The following is a 23,344-nucleotide window of genomic DNA, read 5'->3' on the forward strand; positions in this document are numbered from 1 at the left end:
CTCTCTCCCGTCCGACCACAAAAATGGCAAAGAGATGCCAATGAACAACCTATTTTCATAAGCCTGTCTTCATTGACAAATGATTATGCATAATTCTCCATACTAAAAGGGATCTGCGAGGGTATATATTGTTGTCATATTCTCATACCCCATGAGATTGCTGAGTAGCGAGGATGCATAAACTCATACGCGTCCTTAAAACTTAACTCACCTGAAGGCAGCAGATCTCATACTAACTTGTCTTCATAGTGTGTCATGGAACTTAAAATATCCTTAATTTGACTCACGAAGTTTGGAAAACTTATCTCAAATTTATTCAGAATAGACCAATTGTCGAATGCAATAAAAGAAGATATTGTAGATCTAAGGAGACTATGGAGTGATTCAGGAATTCTTAACATTTCAACTATGGAAGAGTCGAGCCATTGGTCACACCAAAAATTGATCTCAATACCATTCCCAATAAGCCACCTATGTTGGTATACTCTTTTTAAGTATATTCTTGGCCTCGCAACATGCTATCTTAACTAAACCTTTGGATTAGTAATTTTATCTGGAGAGGTGACATCTCATAATCAAACTCAATAATGGTTGTATGGCATAAACTTTCCGCTCTAATTAAAGAATGGGGTGTTGGTATTAGATACATTTTGATGTTGAATGAAGGGGCTTTACTTTGTTGAAAGATGGATGAGAGCCCGATTTTGTCCGTCTAGAAAATTTATTTCTTCATACAAATGCTCTTCAATTTCGCCATGATTGAAGCAGGGTTGCTCGAAGCAAACAAATTATAAATGTTACGGTTTTAACAAAATAAAATACAAAAAATTGACCAAGATGCTAAATTGAATAACAAAATAATAGAATTGTACCAAATAGTTCTTGGAGTGAGTATTGCTATTTTACCAAGAAAAATAATAGATATTTCTTGAAATGAAAAATCTAGCTAAAGAGCAAATAACTACCTAGGACCAGCGAGGTCCAACCAATATAGAAAATTAATGACACCCGTACTAATGTGTTACCAACTTCCTAATCTTAGTATTGCCTTTAAAATTTCTCAAAACTACTTGGGCACTAGTAGGGTAGGCTTAGTTTAGTTTTGAGCTCAATGTGGATTATATGCGCACTCCTTTTACTTTCAGCAACACCACTCAAACATGGCCCACATGGGTATTGGCAACATTGAGTTTTTACCATGATCTATTGGCTTGGACCAACATCTGAACATCATACTTTACCTGGTCCATTGGCTTGCACGGCTTGTCTGAGACTAAAACCCTGGTCGGACGAGAAAGAGACAGAGAGGGAGTTGTAATGGTGGTGGTGGTTGGTAATTATCGTAGTAGCGATTATGGTGGTTGATGGAGGTGGCGGTGAAGAGTAGAGAGAAATAGGTTGTCGGCGTCCCTGACCTTGTTGCCTGTTGTTGACACCATCTTTTTTATTACAAAATACATGGTTTTCTCTGAGGTGGTATAAGATTCCTAGAGAAGAAAATGTTCAGAAGACCTAATTGAAATACCAAAAGAAACCAATCCATTGTGGTCAAACGATCTATTAGAAGTCCCATTTACTCTTTGGATGAAGGAGGCCCCAAACCAGAAAGATTGAACAAGTAGAGCCTAATTACTTACATAATGAAAAACATGCCTAACCATGCAAACTAATGACTTTCTTTAATATTGTCGAGTGAAAGGTTAAGTGTACAAAAAATCTTGATTTAATTTGTTACATGTTGACACACTCGGGTAAAAGAAGGGTAGTTAAACTTCGTATTTTCGTTTTTTTAATGAAGGTGAGTCAACATGTTATAAATTAAATCAAAGTCCTTTGTGTACACAGCACTCTCCCTTTGTCAAATCAAAGGGTTGCATTTAAATATGTTTACCAAAGGTGTGGCCTGGAAAGCAAAGAGATATCAAGTCCCTCAATGCCATTGTAACAAAAAAAAAACGTCCATCATGCCATTATAAGAAACTTATAAAAATGTCTTTAACGAAAAAATACCGGCCTCAATTAAGAGCAAGAATTCATCTATACACCGAGATAGATGGAGAGATGGTTTGTCAACAACCCTTGGTTGGAGTATTTACCAATTTGATTTCCACTATTTAGATCTCGAATTTGAAACACATATTCTATATTTCGCTCCCAAAAAAACTTCCTCTGCAAGTTTTTTGAGATATTACATAATTTAAGAAAACTGACTTTTTGTCCAACCATAATCCCGATCAGAATTTCACTTTTCTCTCAATAAATCTGGTCCCGCTACGTATCCCGACCAAAATTCGGTTGGGATTAAGGTATATGGCACAGTATCAGCAGTGATAACTTAATACTCTCTTTACTTTATCCGACCAAACACGACATCAATTTCTTTTGTTTCAAACAAGAAAATAAACCAATGAAGGATCTCAAAAAAAAAAAAATAAGAAACCAATGAAGTAGAAAAAATGTGACTTTCAAATTCAAACCATACCAGAAAATCGGATAGGTCTCTAACAAAAAGAAAAAAAAAGAAAATAGGTTAGGTGTTCAACCCTTTAACAAAAAAAAAAAAGGTTAGGTGTTCAAGACCACGGAGAGATAAAAAAAAATAGTAAAAAAAGGAAAAGAAAAAAGAAAAGGAAAAGAAAAACCTAACTATAAATAAAGAATAATATATGAGGAAGCTTGAAAGTCCTGCATTGACTTCCTATTTTAGCTCCTAATAAGATCATTTCTCCATTTATAGATACATTAACTAATGTTTAATGAGTTTTTATGGCATTGAAAATTACATAAAAGAACACATGTTGCTGTGCCGGGAACATAAACAAGCTGAATTGCGGTCAGAATATGTGTCTGGACACGAGTTAAAAAGAATATTTAAATTTCGATTTCTAAATCTTAGAGTGGATACGTACCTAACTATAATTTGGTCAGGATATGAAAGGGGAACTGTGTGCACCATATTGGATCCTGAATCCTTCAAATCATGCAACGCTGCATGCGATGTGCATCGTGGTCCACGGAAATGAAAGAATAAGTAACTAGATAAAAGTTAACCCATTTGTACACTTACACTTGATGACCCCTTGCCTGAAGAGATAGTGGATAGTGGCTAGTTGGGTGTTTCTGCCCGACCCTCCCCTTATGCAAGAGGTATACATGTATGTGCGTACATGATGTACAACTTCTTGAGTTAGAGTCATGTTAACCAGTACGATTAGGCACTATGATTAACACAATGAAGGGAAGGCACTATGATTAGAAAAATACAAGGGAACGAGGAAAATCATGCAGATTATAAGCATAAATCTTAAGTATGTTTTTTTTGTAGTTCGTACTTTCGATGATTCTGATCCACTAAGCAATGAATCATGACAAGTCACATAGAATTTCTAACTAAAGTCTACCTAATTTTTCTTGTTCTCTAACACTACACAATTAAGGTAATATGTACGTATATATACTTTAATTGTCCCTCTTAAACTGTGATGATAGTCCCACATGAGAAAATAGAACTTTATTAACAAAGAATGTAATATGAAGCTAGGTTTTGTCCCGTCATTGTTAACAAACTTAAACCGAATAGAATGATTTAAAAGAAGAGCATAAAAAATCACGAAGACATTTGAGAATGAGAAACGCAATATCAACTCAAATCGAAATTAGAACATTCTCGTAGTCAACAATAATAATAATAAACATCCGCAAATTCATCTCAATCTCTCTTGACACTTTCTTCTTGGTTCATTCTGATCATCAGCTAATTAATACTAGCTAAGCTAGTTTAAATGGATGCAGAATTGAAAGTACCTAATTATTCTAACAACAACAAGCAAGAACACAAATGCAAATACATAACTAATAAGTAACATAAACTAATAGGCTATTAAAGATCATGGGTTGATCTAGGTTTGTTCTCTGATAAATTAGATGTGAAAAAGAGAAGTGTTTTTATGATCTTGGTGGTGGGAAGAAGTGCGTACCCGCCATGAAGGCATTGAGAGGAGTTGGGTACAATGAAGATGGATCAATCATTCCGGCAGTTGAGGCACCAGCACCAGTAGTGGTGGGGGTGGTGGCAGTGGTGGTTGTTGCTGCTGTTAGTAGATGACGTCCACCGCCACCAGCACCACCGGAAGAACTTTCGCCCCCGTGAATGTATGAACTGTTATCAGGTCCTTGATCATAAAGAATACCCTTGAATAAATGACCTTCAATGTTAACAGCCGTTTGATAAGCGTATTGTTCATCAGCATCATCAATTCCACTAACTCTCACACAACGAAACACAGCCGGGGAATTCAATTCAGCTGGAAAGTTCCCAAGTTCTAACCCTAATCATAACTCAAACAAAAGAAACCCTAATTTTAGATTTCTAATAATTCCTTAGCTCAATATGACATCAAAATAATTTTAACAAGGAAAACACACACAAAAAAAAAACTTTCCTTTCTCTCTTGCTGATTACTACATTTGTAAAAATAAACATAGTAGAAAACCCTAAAAGAAAGTCTATTAGGTTAATGTCACTTCATTACAGTCACAAGTTTATGAGCTAGGTTCCCTTTTGTTTATTGTCTTTCTCTCTATCCTAAAATGGTGAAGTCATTTTCAATCTATCAAGAATTATGAATACAAAATAAACCATTATCTCAAGATTTCTCTTTAACCTAATCTATATATATATCTAACCTAGATTCTATCTAGTAATCTAAAGAATAGGATGAAACCCTAATTTGTTTTAGTAGTAAACTTAATAGTAGTAGTAGATATATAGCTAGGGTTTGAATAATTCAGAAGACAGAATGGAATAAAAGGAAGAGAGAAAGCAACAAAATATATACTGTTACCTGAAGTGGTAGTAGCAGTGGGTAAACGAGTTGAAGTGCAAGCAAGAGTTGAAGAATTTGGATTCTCTCTCTGCCTTTTAGTATACTCTCTCTCTTGGGTTCCTCTTAGGGTTTCTTGTTGTTGTTGTTGGGTTTGAAGTTGAAGTTGTCTCTCTCTCCTTCTTGAAGCAGGTACCCAAGTACTTTTAATATGAGTTTGACATGGAAGTCCTCTACTTTTACAACAACTTCTACATCTCATATGAACACAATCTTTCTTTGCTTTATTTCCACAATCTTGACAACTTCTTCCACCACCTTCATCACCACCACCTCCTCCACTACTACTTTGCCAAGATAACATTCTTAACCCTCTTGATGAAGATTCATCAGAAGAATAAGCACCACCATTCTGTTGTTGTTGGTAAGGGTGGGTATGTCTTTGAAGCTGATTTTGGTGATGATTTGGATGATGATATTGCCATAACTCAAAACCCTTGTTACTATTGTTGTTGTAAGATGAGATTTCTTCGTTGTTTCGGTATAAGATTAAGCTCTCAGGGTGAATTTGATGAGATGGGTTTTGATTATTTCCTCCTCCTCCTCCACCACCTAGTAAGAATCCAGCCATTGATTGCACTTGTTTTCTTTACAAAACCTAAATTTTGAGAGATAATCCATCAGTTTTAAGAAATGGGTATGAAGAAAATAGTGAGTTTATGTTCGTTTGGATCTTAATTTCTCTGAAGTGATGATGGTGATTGTTCAAGATGATGCTGGGTAATGAGGAAACTTTGAGAATTCTTGTGATTTTGATCAAAGAGTAGTACTGTTTAGAATATGGGTGGTTCTGATCTAGGGTTAGAGGATGAGGAAACAAAGTCTGTTTGAAACTTAAATTCTTCTTCTGTAATTCTGTGATAGAAGCATTTAAGTCAAAGAATTACAGCTCTGCTACGCCGCCATGGCACTTCTGCAACTTGTATCAATTAATTGCAACTAAAACAGAAAAACTCATTTCTCATCTCTCTCTCTCTCTCTCTATACTATAGACAGTGAGAAAGACAACCCTAACTTTCTCTCTCTAAAAACCCTTTGTGTGAAGAACTACTTACTATTACATGGATCAATATTCTTCTCTCTATCCTTATCCCTCGTTAAGTTAAAGATAATCATCGGACAAAATCATGTTATCATCATGAATATCTCAGTTGATCTAACGGATCTAATATGTACACGTGTCAGAGCAATAGCTTTTGATTATTATTCGTCCTTGTACCGGAAAACCCGCTACTTTATTTTTTTTGTTAAATATGACCCCCACTCCTTTGATGTACCAAGAGAACAACCCCCTATTTCTCTGCCAATGCTCACTTGGTGTACCTTTTGGAATGGTAAATTCTTTTTCATTTTTTTTGTTGTTGAATTAGATGGAGTGATTGTGAGTTCTATTCTAGCAAACTTAGATATTTTACCTAAGAAGTAAACCATTATTACAAAAATGAGATGTAACCGTTTGAGCACCATATGTAACGGTAAATGTGAAAGATCTCAACTTTGGTCGTTGTTGATGTGGTCTCTGCGAATAATGTCATACATTTGGGTCCAACCGAAAATAGATAATTAATTCTGCAAGCACCTCGTCCAGAAGGTCTTGGTGTATTGTGTCAAGCTCAGAGTATCTCCATTACAAGACTGATCTTACAATCTCTAAGGGTCGCATATAATTTTTAGAGCTTTTTAGTCTAATGTAAAACTCAATCAGGATATCTAAGATGAAGTTAGCACGGTTAATAAAGATATCTCAAAATAACACGCTGTCGCGATAGTTTCTTTTGTAATCTTCGAGATGACTCCCTGATTCTCATCATTTTTCAAGTGAAATCACTACTATTCAAAACGAAATCAAGTCTCTATATATCTTTGAAATAACTAAATATTTTTTTTACAAATATTATCATGACACATAAGTAAACATTTTCATTTGAAACACACAAATTGTAGGATCTATATTTTGTCGCAGAAGAATGAAAATCTCAATGGATCTTTTTTAGTTTTGCATTGAAGATGCTCTCACTCTATCTATACATGTTAAGCTGCAGCAGTATCTTACATATTAAATTAGCTCAGACAGTTATTTAACAGATAAGTCTGATTGTCTATTTCTTGTTGTGAGTTTGATAATATCTTATCTTATTGGGAATGGTTTCTTTTGATAGATACAGTTTAAACTCTAGGTAATCATCCAAACAACTAAAGAATATTTTGATCAATTTATATTAACTTTTTTTTACTACTCAAATTATTCCCACTATTTTCTCCCTCATTTTCTCTCCACATCTAGTATAAATTTGAAACTTGACTACCTAGTACTAAGAAATCTTCCAAATTTTTGATATTGGGATCTAGTATCAACTTGGAACTTAACCACCTAGTATTTCAAAATCTCTAAATGTGTGATATCAGCATGTTAGCCAAAAAAATAGTTACTGAGCTCGTAAGATGCGATGGACGCCTAGTTAAAGATCCCTAGAAATTCAAACCTATTTCCTTACGCAAGTTCATGCACGATCCAAATAGAAGTGTTGTAGGTACAACCAATATTGTACATAAATTTACCTATCAACTAGTTTTGTTATTATATTTTTAAACTATTGACCCTAACCTTAATTTTCGAATCCGTCTTGACTTCAAGGATTATATAAGTAAATTTGCTCTTTATTCTAATATATGAAAACTTAATATACATGAGAGTAAATTATCCATGTCTACATATTTTCAGTACCCTACTATCCAAGTAGAGGAAGACTATTGGGAGACCAAATATATAGAGAAAGGACATCATTTCATTTCATTTCAATTTCTAGTATAGAACATTCATTTCAATCATCACCCTATATATTTTGTCAAATCATGAAAATAGTACTACTATAAAGAAGTTTGGTTCTAACATATAGTATTATTACCTATGCTCTAAATCACTCTACTCTGTTGGGAACTTTCTCTCGATTTCTTCAAAAATTCTTGTATATATTTCAGTACAGGAATTGAAAATACTACATTTTTCCTTGTATCCAAATTGACCCCCTAAATTTTAAATTTTGATTGATATTATTATTATAATTATTTATACAAATATTATTATTTTAATTTCCAGACGGCACGGTCTGAATCCCGCCGTATACGGACTCTGAAAGAGAGAATGAGGAAAGAGAGAGAATTGAATATTACTATGATAATTAAATGATTATGATAAGAGAGAGTAATCTTTAGGAGTATAAAAGTTTCAAAGTCAATCATATTATAAGAATATCGTTTAGGGGCCCGAGGCCATTGACCAATCCACTCACTTCACTAATCACTACTACCATCCACCTAAGTAATTAACCAAGTAGATTGATTAGTACTACAACATACCTATAGGTTAAGATACTAATTCAACTAAACTATTTTGAATATTAATTAGGTGAACCTTTAGGTGTATAAATCAAGCAAATTACTACATAAATTAACATGAATTTAGTCACGTAACTCACGTTGGAGTATTAGTGAAGTCAAAGAAATCGTCAATGTCTATAGGCGTCTCAAACATCTGTCCTCGTTCTCCTGCTAATATTATTTTTTTTACGACTAACATGACCTTCCTAATTCAAGGTGTTTTGAGCATTCTAGCTCGATGACTCGTTCTTGTGTTGATCATACATACACTGGTTAACTCTCACAAGTTCGTTAAAACACTTAAATACATAGAAATGATAAAAAAGTATTTTTGATGACTCTTTGAGTGACCTCTTTACCTACGTATTCAATAAGACAAGTGTTTTTTTTTTTGTCTCTCTCCTAAATGAGATAATCAAAATATCTCTTGATTTGTTAGGACGAAGTCACCCAAGAAATTACTAAAGTACTAGTATTTTTGTTGTTAAATATATAGACGTCTCACTCTCACATGTATACATATACAAGTACTTGTAAGAGGAGTATAATACAGTGGTACAACTGTCACATACTATTTTTATTTTTTTGTTGTTGAAAGATGTCACATACTATTAAAGAGTTAGAAAAGAATGGTTGGGGAATGTTAACATAAACATCAAAAGTGAATAATTTAGGAGAGAGATAACAAAATAAATGTGAGGTTAAAATGAGTAGGTGAATGAAATGTACAAATCCCAATAATTGTCTGTTATTCTCGAGCCATGAGCTGCCTCTCTTTCGGGTTGACTCTATCTCTCTCTCTCTCTCCCTCTCCCTCTCTCTATTTCTTCTTCTACTACTACTGTAGACAGACAGAAAGGAGAGATCTAGTGAGAGAGAAAGAAATAGTAGAAAGTAGAGGAGAAAGGAAGACAAATGAAAGAGAGAAAACAAACAATTTGATAGCATTTATTCTCCCTGCCCAAAGGTCTGATTTTATCTGTTCAAAGTCACAAAATTTCTTGGTGTTGGAAAGAAAATCTCCATGGACATGAGGGGGAATTCCACAGCACTAATCCTATTAAACCGATTACTTTGTCTAAGTAAATTGTGTGACGGCCCAGCCTTAGCAGTACTAATATTGTTCCAATTTTAGTATTTCAGGCCAAGCTGGTGCAAAGCTTTGTTCTATTCAAAAGTTCCACAAACCTATTCAAAAGGCCTCCTACATTTATAACCCAAGTTCTCGTGAACGATGTACGGCTATCACAAAATGATTTTACACTTTAGTTTTGTTCGTGTGCAGACGTCTGCACGTCTTTGACATATGTTCACAAGTAAAATTTCCACATAGTTTTTATGAGTATACACAAGTTTGCAAGGTTTTGAAAGTGTGTTAAAAAGACCAACATGTCTTTCTACCATTAGTGACACAATATCCGTCTGTTTCACACCAATTTCTCCATTGTGAAACCTACTATGTACTAAAAAGAAAAAAAAAGTGTGTTAAGCTTCCACGCTATTAATAAACACAAAATTCCTTTCAAATTTGAATCTTTTTCTTTTGAAAATCTTTTAAATTTGACTAAATAGAATAATCATTGAACCTCTATATGTTTCAGAGTCAATCCGTCTTGATAGAGAAGGCGTGATAATCATTCGGACGTATATCTATTAGCTAGGTTGATGATGTTAACGTATGGATTAAAGAAGACAAATAGTAATGGGTTCAAAATTCAAAGCCATTAATCAAGGTCCAACTCTTCAAAAGTCTCTTTAAATAATTACTCTAATTAATTTTTAATTAGTACTCCATTAAGTTTTGTTAACTTGTAGAGATAATTGCATAAATTACCTATGGTTAACACTCAATTTGTAGTTTCAGATTTTATCTATGACTCAGATCCTTGTGAACCAACCCGAAAGTCATAACATCCCAAGGTGTTGGCAGCCCACCGACACCTGAGGTTCTATGCAATCGCCTAAACAATACAAGAATAGTGTATCTCAAACCGTATCAGTTGGACGCGTGTTTCCTTGCGCACCTAAGGTGCTAGTTACATCCTTCTCAATTGCGCTAATGTGACATCAACTTTTGACTAAACATTTTGATACGTTATTTATGCAACACACAACAATTAGAAACACCCCGATCCTGGTAATTACAAAATAGAAAACAAGCGTACCGCGCTACAACCATACAAAAGGTAGGGCTCAAACTATTATATATAGCATCAACTCCGACTAAAAACCGACAAGAAAACCTTGGCATAACTCTTAAGACCAACGTCTAGGTGGGCAACGGGTAGGATTCTCCCTTATTTACTACAAACTCTTTAGAATGAAAAACTGGATTTACTTTCATGGATATTTGATAACCAAATCCGGATCGGGATAAAGTGGACCCGGATGTGGGCCTAACAATCAAGTGTAATTGGATACGAATATAGGGCATGCTTAGGTTTTGTTTCAATGAACTTAGCCACGATGGTAACATTGTACTATTTAAAGATATATGTCTCGATAAACTTGGCTTCGTGTAACAAAACCCATTTAGGACCAAGATCTATCTCTTTCATAGTTGAAATTGAACTATGAAAAATGACCAACCATTTATCTATTTGGGTTAAGGGTTCCTATAAATGAGCTCAAGCTAGAAGTTGGTTAATAGCTTGGTCCTTCTACCAAGTGTCCTAACTTCACACGATGAATTTTCGGTAATTTCAACTATTTAAAGTTTAACCCCCTTCATTGATTGTATTGATTCTTAAGTTTTTATTAAAAGGAAATTAAGTCTTATCATGTGTTCTTATGAGTTACGACACATAATAAAATTCTTTACCTAACCAAAACCTTACTAATTTTTAGTAGTTATTAAAAACTTATTGGGGTATCGTTTTGATATGACAATATTAACTCTTTGATAACTAACATCAAATTATTGAAGTCCAATAAGTTATGGTCATGTGAATAGTATGTTTGTATTCTCTAACCCACTTGGGTTGTGTGGATTTCATTACAATAATTTGGAGTTTTTGGAAGGATCATGTTTGTTGATCAAACACAAAGATCAAGTCACTTCACTACTTTTTATTCTTTGATGATGAAAACTCAATGTATTATAGACTTGTGGTAGAGATTCCATCAGTCTATGTCAGTCACTATGAACAATCAAAATAATTAACCTTTTTTTATGTTCATCTCTAACTTTACAATCAATTACCTCCTTTCTAGAGCCTACATATCTAACTATAACTTTTGTTTCTCTAACTATTTCCTTTCAAGGACATGCATGTCGTCAAGATTGTACCTCTTTCCATATTATTGTAATGCAAGTCGAACCCTTCCACAATTGAAATTAGGGAAGGTCTAAAGACGCCTAACATAATCCTTATAGGGTGCCTAATTTACTTACAATACTTCCTCAAGATTTGAATCTAGAAGGACTGCCGCAATTGTGAGATGAAGAAGAAGATGAAGACTAAGACTAAAAAATTATCAGATATAAGTCAATCTTAATTGACTAAATTTTTATGCACCCAAAACTTCTTTTTGTGTTCCAAAACCGCGGCCTTACAAAAATTAGACATACCATAACCTTCTTTTGTTCATTATTATTGTGATGAAACTTAACTATCAATATAGGGTTCATAAACTCTAAAAAGGTTGGTCCATTCCTAGTTTGAAAACCCTAATTAAATTGAGAACTAAGATGATGATGGCAATTCAATAAACCAATGGGGTGAAATGGACGGTTAATAGCCGTACCAACTTTCGAAGATGGGACCCAATCTTAATAGTAACACTTCAAGCATGTGGCTCCAACAATAGTAGCATGTACACAACTTGGTAAAGGAAGTCAATAGACTTGGTTAATAGGGGTTGTTTCCTCTTTTGAGTTTTTTTTTGTAGGTGCATGTGATTAGTGGGCACCTGTCATTTTGTCTCCAAAAATTCTACTACAAGAAAACCCTCACCTTCCAATCCCCTACCCCTTTTCATGACCTATCACTTAGGAGTAGGGGTGGGAATTTTGCCCATGAGCCCGAACCCGCCCACGGGCACCCGAGCCCAACGATGACCATGGACGCCCGCGCCTGTCTCGGGCACAACCCGCCCAGCCCGCCAATTTTTAGTGGACGGGCATGGGTTAAAACCTCTACCGCGCACCCGCCCGTGCCCGCACCCACTTAAACTCACCCAATGATAACCAACCAAATTACATCAACTTTATGGGTTGATGAAGCCCCAGCTGTCTATGTTGCTAGGCTTAGTTGAGATGGTAAACAATATGCTTAAGGGAAATCACACGAACCCAATATAATGCTTTGCAATGGCCCAAGAGAATTCTTAGTAGAATACTGAATTAGTCTTTGGCTTTGAGGGGACAAAGAGTGGGGTAAGTTTATATTATATCTCATGAGAATTCTTCATTAGTTTTCAATGTGAGATTAAATTCCTAAAAGGAACAACACAAATAACGTCTAGTTTTAATCTCACATTGTCTCTTTAGAATCAGGAAAGGTATTTCCAGATTCTATAAGAAAAAGAGGAAAAAGTGATTTTTTTTTTCTAAGTCATGAGATTACCCGCTACCCGCCCGCCCATACCCGAATTACCCGAACTTCTTAATGGGCTTGGGCGGGTAATGAGCAAGGCGAATTTCAAAATTGCCCGCCCAATTAACCCGCTTACCCTAATAGCCATTGAAATTTTGTGCCCGATCCGCCCAGCCCGATGCTTCAAGTGCCCATGGACGCCCATACCCGCTCAATTCCCACCCCTACTTAGGAGTGACAAAACCCTTCCCTTCCAATCCCCTGCCCCTTTTTCATGACCTACCATTTAGGAGTGACAAAATCCTCCATGAATTCCTAAGATTTAAGGATTGAAAAGAAGTCAGGAGAAGGGTATATATGCATATTTATCATTGAAGTATATGATGAGAAGAAAAGATTGAAGGATTGAAAAAGAAGTCAGGAAAAGGGTGACCTCATACCACCCCAAGAGTTGAAATAAGAACATAAGGCAAAGGCAATCGTTTCTTGGTAACAGCGACAGCTATACGCAATATTTCCTAAGAATCGGGTGAATTACTGACATAGAGCTCTTTATAGCTCGAGCACATAGAATAGTGTCCAACTTTTTGGTATTCCTTTTTTCTTATTTTGTTCCACTCTTTTTGATCTTTTCTTGTTCAGATTGAGTTGTAAATTTTCTGTCATCCATCCATCCATTGATTAAACATGTTTCAATGTTTCAACATTTGAGGCAAACGAAAAAAAATGTTGTCTGTTACGTGAAAAAAGAAGTGGGGAATGCACATATATTTGAGACCATTCCCAAAATCATTGTTTCACTATCTTTGAGAGCTTATAGGTCCATTGATTAAACCTTGATGAAAATCAAATTTTACGTTATAAGGGAAAAAAGTACATCTAATTTGACATTAAAAGAGGTAGTCTGGTCACATGTAAATGGAATACCCTATAACTTAACACTAATTCGTTTATCGTTATTTGTTCCTAACATAATAACTTGAGTACCCATAGGAAGTGTGATATCAGAAAAGAATTCAACGAGAGATTGGCTTACTAACATAGAAGAAGATAGAGAACAGAGAGACGAAAAGACAAGAAAAATGGGGGAGTTCTCCATTAATACCATCACCTAATAGAGTAATTTACCAAAACCACCATTGACAACATCTTCATATCTATCACCATCTTAACAAACAAGTCCCCTTTGCTGCCATTCTCTAGTTCAAATCAACAACTAAGAAAACAACCAACTCAAAATTCTTGAAGTTTTGTTTATTACACCAACTCAAATCAAAATCATTTGAATAACGAAAACGAAAAAAAAAAAAAACATTACAAAAGGAAGATGTAAATAGAGACAGATAGAGAATAAAGAGCAGTTCACTCAAACTGAAATTCATGTTTAATATTTCCTACCTCTTCTTACCTTGGCCTAATGAGACAGAGGAACAATAATGTATAATCATCTATCTTACCTGAGATGGAGAACAAAGCAGTCCAGAAGCATCAGAACCGACCGAAGCAAGATCACAGACGCTACAGATATGTCCCTCCTGGGCTGGCACAAATCGCGAACAACAATATGGACATGCTACGTCTTTCTGTCCACGGTAAATAGGTACATAAGTTGCTCCACAAACAACAAACGGGTTTCTGAAGTCGTAGTTCAGCTGAGTTTCATCTCTCATGTTGTTCTTCTCAGCAGCTTGAAGAACTTGCCTGGCTGTCTTAGATTGATTCTCAACTGTCGGGTTTGTCTCCAAGAGTCGTCTGGCAAAATTAGCTGCAGTATTGAAGTTCTTGGCCTTGTAGCAGATAGTCATGGCGTTCAGTAAAGCGAGTCTCAAGTGAGGCGTTTGGAGGTTGCAGTGAGTGAAGTAGGCAGCTAACTCCTGCTGGCGAACTGGATTGTCTTTAAGCTCCCTCCTTTTAAGCTCCATCTGCAACCCAAGTACATATTCTTTGGTTATGATGATCAACTCCTTCACTTCATCAACCTCCCTTCTTGATTCAACTACAGTCAGAGGAATGGAATGAAGGATAGTGAGGAAGATACGAAGGGCTTCAGAGAATTTTCCGTTTGTGGTGGCCTTATAACCAGCTTTGAGTCTCTCATCCAACTCAGAAAACTTGAACACGAGAGACGGTGGGCCTCTAACATTAGGGATAGCAGACTCAGTCCACCCTCTCTCAACTGCTAATGCAATCACGGGGGCTGAAGAAAAGGCCCGTAGGTAGGTGTGGCTTGCGGTATGTAGATCGAGAAACACGGACTTCAAAGGAGTGAAGTTCTTGATACCCAGTTGTCGGTTCAGTAAGCGCATGGCAGTATCAAAATTTCCAGCAGCTGCATGTTCACCAGCAAGAGATGATTTCTGGATCCAGATCTGGCTTACAGGCATGCCCGGAGTTGGAGTTACAAATACTGAAGACCGGGCATTGGTTGAGGCCTTTGGAGTATCTTCTGGGGGTAGTTCAAGGTCTTCTAGCTCCCATCCTTCCTCTCCTTCATCTTCTTCATTTGCCTCCCCATTTTCATCCACTACTTCGACGTCCCCATTCTGTATCTGATCCCCATCGACAATATCCAAGTCCTCACCCCAGTCACCATTGGCCTCATCCCCTTCTTCCTCTTCTACTTCCCTGCCCACATTATCCAAACTTCCCTCGAAAATACCCTTTGTGACCCTTAATAAGGGCCAATCTCCACCACACAATATGGGGTTTGGAGGCATTAAAAGTGAAGGGGACTTTCCCTCTGGCAAAGAGGGTACATTATCTCCTAACTCTTCCTTAAGTCTCTCAGCAACATCCTGGAGACCATGAACGGCAGCTGTGGTGTAAGCAAGGGGCAAATGACCGGCATTTTCCAAGATCTTGACTCGCTCACGGATATCTCCCAAGTACAGTGCATTATGGAACTGACCCATCACATCATTCTTGACTTCGGCAATTTTAAGCATTTTTGAGAGCTTATCTATGTTACCAGTAATGAGATACAAGAACGATAGCCTCTCGAAGTTCTTTGTCCTCTGATATGCATATTCTACAATGCCAGCATTTCCTTGACGAAGTGCCTCTACCCCCAACCTATACCAATGATCTTTCTCATCAATCTCCTTTGCCGAAGCAACAGCTATCTGAATATTACCACTCTCTAATGCCAAGTTGAAACGAGTCCTTTCATCTTTCACAAAATGTAGAGCAACCTCAGGGAAGCCTTTCTGTTGCAGATAGGCAATCATGGCCTGTCCACAGAGCTGTGAGCTCCTGATCATATTCATTACCTGGTCATATTTCTTTTTGAGAAGGGAGAGCTTGAAAACATACTCTGTTGGATCAATAGTTATGGCGCGGTTTTTTCCATCACGGTCCAAGCAATATATGATGTTCCCACTAACCTTTGTCATGTATATCGGGACATCAAGAGTTCTGATGATTCCACTGTCACCGTTAGGAAGACAGTACTTAATATGGTTCAGTGTTGTATAAATGAATACTCCATTGTCATCCCAAGCTCCACTTTTTACACGGATCGTCTCATGAATTGTGCATCGATGAACCAGCTTCTTACTGGCAATAATGATAGCATGCTTACTCAGCAATGCAACAGTCTCCATGTCATTTGACCAAACAACGTATTTAACAAAAGGGGTCTGGAGATCGCCAAGAACAAGCCTCTGCTGAAGGTCAAAAATCACCACTCTATCTTCAGATCTGCACAACAAATTGCCAGTGCCGGCATAAAAAATAGCATCAGCAGGGACAGGAAGACCACTCTTCTTCACAATTTCATTTTTCAGGTTTTTGACCAGCACCTGATTGTTGCTCTTATCAAGAACAGCAAACCTGTTTCGAGCAACAAAGATCGCCGATCCTCCAAGTCCTCTCTTTGCTTCTTGCACAGTATCACCCCTGCCCGTGTCTTTGGGCACTATATATAGTTCATATGACCCTCCATCGACATCCGAACAGATCAAAACAGCATTTTCGGTAGGGCTGTAAGACATTGTTCTCGGGCCTTGATTCAAGGTAGTCGATCCAGGCCTTCTAATAGGGATTACTTGAGTCTCCTTCTGAGTCGAGAACTCATAGAAGCGCAGGAAGCGATCTTTTACAAAATATAGAGAATCGGCACTCACACAGAAAGCAGGACGCTCTCTTTCCAGCTTAAAAACAATCATGCCACTGTCATGACCAGCAGCCATAAGATTCATTTCGGGATGCAATGCAAGAATCCAGAATCGATCGTGCTCTCGGCGGAATGTTTGAACCCCAGTGCGCTTTGTAACATCCCATACACGAATACTTTTATCCTCTGAGTTGGACACGATGATGTCCTGCCTAGCATGGAACATGACACAGGACACATTATTCATGTGTCCTCGTAATGTATCTACTTCCCAAGCCTTTGTATCTGAAAAAAGTGTAAGTTTACTTGATGATGTTAATATCTTTACTTGAATTTCTGAAATTTAAGTAAGATCTATCAAACTGAAGATATTTGCAAAATGAAGGAGAAAACAAAGCAGATATTTTCAAAAGTACCATTCATTCGCCAGAGCTTTACTTGACGATCATCTGCTCCAGAAACAATTAGGGGCAAGGTAGGATGAAATGAAGCCCAATTTACACCCCGATCATGACCTTCCAAGACATACTTCACAATTGCATCAACCCCACCAAATAAATCAGTGTTCATCTGGCTCAACCGCAAGATGTCATCTGCTGGGGACACTGTCTTCTTCCTTAAGGCACCAATATCCCATACACGAACAGTCTGATCCAATGAAGCCGAAACAACAAGATCCTCCTTAGGGTGGAAGGTAGCACACATGACATAGTGGTTATGCCCGGTCAACACAGAAACACAGGTGCGTGACTGCCAATTCCATATTCTAATAGTCTGATCATCACTTGCACTAACAATCCAGGGGTATTCATTGTGAAATTGAACAGTACGAATATAATCAAGATGTCCAAGAAGGGTAAATAGACAGCGGTGCATCTTGTAGTTCCAGACTTTGATCTTGTAGTCATCTCCTGCAAAAACCAATGTCTCATTCAAATCAAGAACCACAACCATGGAAAAAACGCGTCTTCGGGAAATAAGTTTTGGTGAATTTGACACCGCAAGCAAGGATACTAGCTAGCTGACCAGAGTGAACAACAAGAACAAATAGTTCAATTGGATTTACCATATGCTTGGACAGAATCTAGATCGGTAAGAGGGTCACTAGACTAGGAACGAAAAAGTTGAATCAAAAGGAAACAGGTCAAGATCATTAAGTAGAACTTAAAAAGTTACTTTTTATTGGAATCTACGAAGAACTTCATTAACTGTGATAATGATCTATTCTAAATCTATCTACATAAAAATTGTTCCAATATGTTATAAGACTGAAATAGCATTGCTATCAGCAATAAAAAAAACTATAACAAATAACTGGAAATGTTGGATCTCAAATGTGATCGAAATTACTAACAAATGGCAGAAATTTGTACCTCCAGATACAAACAATGGCTGAGATTTATGGAAATGAACTCCCCGGACTGGTCCATCATGTTCATCAAATCTGTCAATAAGAGTCCCCATCCTGTAATCCCATAGCTGGATCACACCACTGTGAAGACTAGCAAGGATCCATGGCCTTTTAGGATGAAAACTCAGTCCTTTCACACGATTACTCTTCGTCTCAAATTTCGTCAACATTGTCCCGAAAATGATCTAACTACGTCAAACTACACACAAAAACAAAACAACAATTCAATCATAACTATACACTACAATAAGAACTAAGGCAAAATCAACAGACACACTATTGTACCCTTCAAGAAATTCAATCAAATTCAATTATCAATCAAAATTTGATTAGAGAGCAATCATCATCAATTTCATCATACACATTCTATACACAAAAGAACTTAAGTAAGAACTAGATGTGCAGATATCAAAAGTTAAGAAAGAGATCTAAAGATCGAGGGAGAGAGAAAGAAAATAGAATTTTACCTTAGATCTGATAAAATGAATAGTAGATCAAGCGGAATTTAACATCGGTTGAGGAATCAGAAGAGCAATCAGCAGGAAAAAAAATGAAGAAGTTAGTGGGAGAAATATAGGTTTGAAAAGAAACCCTAGATCGGAAGAAAATAAAATCGAGAACAAGTTGTATGAGGAGGTAGATCTAGATTTTGGCCTCGATGAGTGTTTTCTTTGTGTGTGTGTGATTTGAAAGTAAGTGTTGGCCGAAAAAACAAAAAATGAAAACCTTGAAATATCAATCTAAAGTGCATATATGCTTACGCGATATGGTGTTATTAAGGTGTACCAAATTATGTACGTTTATTACTTTTTGACGGCCAGGATCCTTTTTGATACTAACAACTAGATCATACGTAGATGGGCCTGGGCTCGAGAGTGGGCCTGGGCTCGACAGGTCGTAATTGGAGATAAGGAAGTGTTATTAGCCCACAGTCCACCATCGCCACCGTCTCTCTCCTTCCCCTCTCAATCCTCTCTTCTGACGTTCGCCTGAACCCTCGATTGGGGGCACCCAGAGAGAGATAGATTGTGAAGAAGATAAGAGAGTAGACAAACAGATGGTAGTGACGGTGACAGTAGTTGGTGGTGCCGTGGTGGTGGTGAAGATGAAGATTGGTGGGAAAGATGAGTTTGTTTTCTATTTGTGCCGACATCGTAAAAATTATATGTGCCAATAAAACTGCACTATACTAAGTACTAACAGTCTTAGAATGCTATGATCATGGGCCTTTAACCCCGTTCTAAAGGAGTTGTCGTTCGTGCTAAAAGCGCTCTATTGCATATGCTCCTTCCTTGTTTGGATTAGGAAAAATTTATTCGCACCCCCACCCAATTCTTATTGATACCCCTCAATGCGAACTTTAGGGGGAAGTATCGAGAAAATGAACACCAGTCGCAGGAGTCTGTAGTCCGAACTGATATTCAACTTAATCCATGGCCCGATTTTAACGTATATGTTTAGAGATGATGAAAATCATGGAAGTTGAGACCAATGCAACAACTTTACATAGGTCAAATAGGACTAAACATTTTATATATCAATCATGAGTATAGGTATCACGAATTCGTATTCTTTTTCTGAACTAATAAATTCTTTATCTCACTAAGGGTCCGTTTGATACATAGGAAAACAGGTCGGGAAAATCGATTTTCGTACGAAAATCGATTTTCCACTGTTTGTTTGGGCAGTAATGATGGGAAAGTCGATTTTCGTAGTAAAATATGGTGGGAAAAAAGGCTAAAAAATTTTACCACCCAAAAGGTGGTAAAACCGTTTTCTCACCCACCTCAACTTTGCGCTCTCTCTCCTCCCCGTATCTCTCTATTCGCCCGAAACTCTCATTCACTCTCACTCTCTGACTCCATCTCTTTCTTCCTCAAGCAAGAAATCCAGATTTATGTCCTTCTTTGACCTTAATCTCACGGATCTTCGCAATTGATGATGGAAGCTTAGAGGTTAGAGATTTCTGAGATCCCTCTTTTACCTTATTCTCAAACTACATCAACAGTTGATGGAAAGGTTAGAGATTTTGATCCATTAACTCTCTCTCTTGACTCAGGAAAAAACCCCAAATTGGTTAAACCCTAGATGATGAAATTGATCTTCGTGATTGTTCTAGAATGATTAGTTATGTTAATGGTGATGGTAGTGTTAATTTTGAAGAATTTAAGAAGATGATGAAGATTAACAACAATAACAACATTTCTTCTTCTTCTTCTTTTCCTTTTTGGTGTTGTTCTTGAATCTTCATCTTCTTCTCCTTTAAGCTTCATCTTTAATCTGTAGGTACTTTAGTTTTATGAAGAGTCAAAGCAATTAATGGATGATGAATGATACTGATGAACCATGAAATCTTTTCTTGTTATTATGTAAATAGATGGAAACATTTCTGTACTTGTTTTTCAAATTTGACTGATGAAGAACCTAAATTTTTAGGGTTTTTTTTATAGCTTTGTTGAAGAAGCTAATGCTTTTAGGGTTTATCAATTTAATAGATACAGCCATGAAGGTGATAAAATGTGTCTTTGAAAATTTAATAGATGGAGACCCTAATCTCCCTCTCCACTTTTTTTAGAACCCTGTCTCTCTCCCTCTCTGTTAATATGATTTGGGAGTTAGGGTGTTGGGGAAAACAATTATTTGGGCCATTTTGGGGGAAATACACGAAATTAAAGGGGGGTGGATTGAATTTTTAAAGGCACCCTAGATTTTCCCACAACCAATCAAACACTAGAATATGAATTTCACATGAGAAAGAAAGTCACTTTCTTTCCTATCAAAAAAGAGTCATTTTCTTTCTCATGTATCAAACGGACCCTAAAGTTGCTCCTTGGAAAGAAGTACTAGTGTATTTTGTTTTTCAAAAAATCAAGTACTAGTGTATTTGGGCACTTATATTGATGGTTTTACTTTCACTCCTTTTTATCTTCTTCTTTTTCACTTTTCTCTCTTTTGCCCTGTTTGGAATCTACTCCTATGAAACAATTCAAATTTAAAAAGCAGAGGAAAATGACCCAAAGTCTGACATTTTTGCCCGTGAAGGTCAAAAATCTCTGAACTAATCTAACTTTTTTACTCAAGAAAGAAAAATCCAACACTTCCCCTTCTTGTCTTTTGTCTCATTAAATTATGACAAACGAATTTATTGTGCTGATTCCATCTGTGACATTTTCATTTTTCCTTATTTATCTCTCTGCAAATATCTCTTATTAGATCTGAAAATAACCCACAAGAAGAAGAAGAAGAAGAAGAAGAACAGAGTAACCAAGTTAGTGAGAGAAAGAGAGTTTTTTTCTAGAAAGAGAAAGAGAGAAGAAATGGGTAATCGATTTTTCTTTATGTGGTTGTTACTAATTTCAGTAATAACTGTTTCAGAATCAAAAACTTATTGGGAAGATATAGAAGGATTGAAAGACCTAAAACAGAGTATTGATTCGTCATCTATTATTCCTGGATCTTGTTTGAGTTCATGGGATTTTTCAGTCGACCCATGTGATCAAATCTTCAGTGATCAATTTACTTGTGGATTCAGATGTGATTTAATGGTTTCTGAAATGAGTCGAATCACTGAAATTACCTTAGATAAAGCTGGATACACTGGTTCACTTTCTCTCTCTAAGTTCAACTTCCCTTACTTAGAAACCCTTGATTTATCAGATAATTTCTTCTCTGGTTCAATTCCTGAATCAATTTCAAATCTAACTCGTCTTCGTCGACTTGGATTCTCAAGCAACTCTTTTTCTGGTGAAATACCCAATTCTATTGGGTCTCTCTTTAACCTAGAAGAACTTTACCTCGACCACAATCAAATTGAAGGTTCAATTCCTGAAAGTTTGAAGCTTTTAGTGAGTTTGAAAAGATTAGAACTTCAAGGAAATAAGATTTCAGGGGAATTTCCTGATTTGGGTAGTTTGAAAAATCTCTCATTTTTAGATGCTAGTGATAATGATTTCTCAGGGAAGTTTCCGGCCAGCTTACCGGAAAACCTTATTGAGATTTCAATGAGAAATAATAACTTAGAAGGAAATGTCAATGAGAATATAACCAAATTAGGGTTTTTACAGGTACTGGATTTAAGTCATAATCAACTTTCAGGGTCTGTAATTTCAGCTCTATTTCGTCACCCATCTCTTCAACAACTTACCCTTTCTTATAACAAGTTCAAATTCATTCAAGAAATGAGAAATTTTGATGAAACCCAGAGTGAATTAATAGCAATTGATTTGAGTAATAATGAAATTGAAGGATTATTACCAGCTTTCATGGCGATAATGCCGAAACTTTCAGCATTATCAGTGGAGAATAACAAGTTTACAGGGATGATACCTTCTCAATATGCATTAAAAACAGTTTTTCCTGATAAGGGTAGTTCTCCATTTGTGAGATTATTATTGGGTGGGAATTATTTGTTTGGACCAATTCCAAGTCCATTAATGAGGTTAAAACCAGGAAGTTCTGTTACTGTTAGTTTAGTTAATAATTGTTTGTTTAGATGTCCAATTAGTTTCTTCTTTTGTCAAGGTGGGATTCAGAAATCTTTAATGGCTTGTATGAGTAATGGACCTGTAATTCCATGATGATAGTATTGGTGATGATAATGAGTTAGGGTTTTCACTTTTCAATTTGAGTTCTTTTTAGTGTTCTTATGAATCTCCATTAAAATGGAAAAATTGAATCTTTTGATTGTCAGAACAGCTAGAATACAAAGAAGAGAGAAAGACAAGAAGAAACAGAGAGTTATAGAGACTAGGATAATTTATTTATTTTTTGGTTGAGAATTGACTCTAATCCAATTTTAGAATTTTCTTTTTGTTATTTAACTCATAATGCTTAACTCGTCTAAATGACTAATTCAAAACTATTATAGATTCATATGAAACAAACAATTCAGATTTAGACAATGTGAAAAATAAACCACCATAGTCATAGATCATAGTGTTACGCTATTTGGCAAGTCCTTTCACATATGGCCAGTACAGCCAATTTGACACCACTAGTATAAAATTCGTGGCATTTAAGA

The 23,344-nt window shown here is 36.4% G+C and overlaps 3 protein-coding genes across 3 annotated transcripts; 1 reads left to right on the top strand and 2 right to left on the bottom strand.

Moving 5' to 3' along the window:
* Positions 1 to 3,626: 3,626 nt before the first annotated feature.
* On the bottom strand, positions 3,627 to 6,153 carry LOC147570594 (protein EXPRESSION OF TERPENOIDS 1-like). The gene is made up of 2 exons (XM_086657140.1): positions 4,845 to 6,153; positions 3,627 to 4,328 (listed from the first exon to the last, which is right to left on the bottom strand). The coding sequence occupies exons 1-2, from the start codon at positions 5,452 to 5,454 to the stop codon at positions 3,946 to 3,948; spliced, it is 993 nt and encodes a 330-aa protein (XP_086513266.1). The 5' UTR covers positions 5,455 to 6,153; the 3' UTR covers positions 3,627 to 3,945.
* Positions 6,154 to 13,871: 7,718 nt separating this feature from the next.
* On the bottom strand, positions 13,872 to 19,027 carry LOC147570595 (coatomer subunit alpha-1-like). Its single transcript, XM_086657141.1, has 4 exons — positions 18,792 to 19,027; positions 18,287 to 18,523; positions 17,330 to 17,824; positions 13,872 to 17,198 (listed from the first exon to the last, which is right to left on the bottom strand). The coding sequence occupies exons 2-4, from the start codon at positions 18,492 to 18,494 to the stop codon at positions 14,248 to 14,250; spliced, it is 3,654 nt and encodes a 1,217-aa protein (XP_086513267.1). The 5' UTR covers positions 18,495 to 18,523; positions 18,792 to 19,027; the 3' UTR covers positions 13,872 to 14,247.
* A 2,450-nt stretch (positions 19,028 to 21,477) lies between these two features.
* On the top strand, positions 21,478 to 22,946 carry LOC147570596 (uncharacterized). Its single transcript, XM_086657142.1, has one exon. It carries the CDS (start codon positions 21,642 to 21,644, stop codon positions 22,899 to 22,901), a length of 1,260 nt encoding a protein of 419 aa, XP_086513268.1. The 5' UTR covers positions 21,478 to 21,641; the 3' UTR covers positions 22,902 to 22,946.
* The last annotated feature ends 398 nt before the right edge of the window (positions 22,947 to 23,344 follow it).

The sequence above is a fragment of the Eschscholzia californica genome, unplaced genomic scaffold (assembly GCF_041429995.1).
Source record: "Eschscholzia californica isolate CP2 unplaced genomic scaffold, dmEscCali1.0.p SCAF_1, whole genome shotgun sequence".
Lineage (NCBI taxonomy): Eukaryota > Viridiplantae > Streptophyta > Magnoliopsida > Ranunculales > Papaveraceae > Eschscholzia > Eschscholzia californica.

Excerpts from the sequence above, each read along its gene's own strand:
- LOC147570594 (XM_086657140.1), bottom strand. The coding sequence starts at position 5,454 with ATGGCTGGATTCTTACTAGGTGGTGGAGGAGGAGGAGGAAATAATCAA. Across the intron at positions 4,329-4,844 it reads CACTGCTACTACCACTTCAG|GGTTAGAACTTGGGAACTTT; the intron begins GTAACAGTATAT and ends AGTTATGATTAG.
- LOC147570596 (XM_086657142.1), top strand. The coding sequence starts at position 21,642 with ATGGGTAATCGATTTTTCTTTATGTGGTTGTTACTAATTTCAGTAATA.
- LOC147570595 (XM_086657141.1), bottom strand. The coding sequence starts at position 18,494 with ATGTTGACGAAATTTGAGACGAAGAGTAATCGTGTGAAAGGACTGAGT. Across the intron at positions 17,825-18,286 it reads GCCATTGTTTGTATCTGGAG|GAGATGACTACAAGATCAAA; the intron begins GTACAAATTTCT and ends TGGTTTTTGCAG. Across the intron at positions 17,199-17,329 it reads AAAGCTCTGGCGAATGAATG|ATACAAAGGCTTGGGAAGTA; the intron begins GTACTTTTGAAA and ends CACTTTTTTCAG.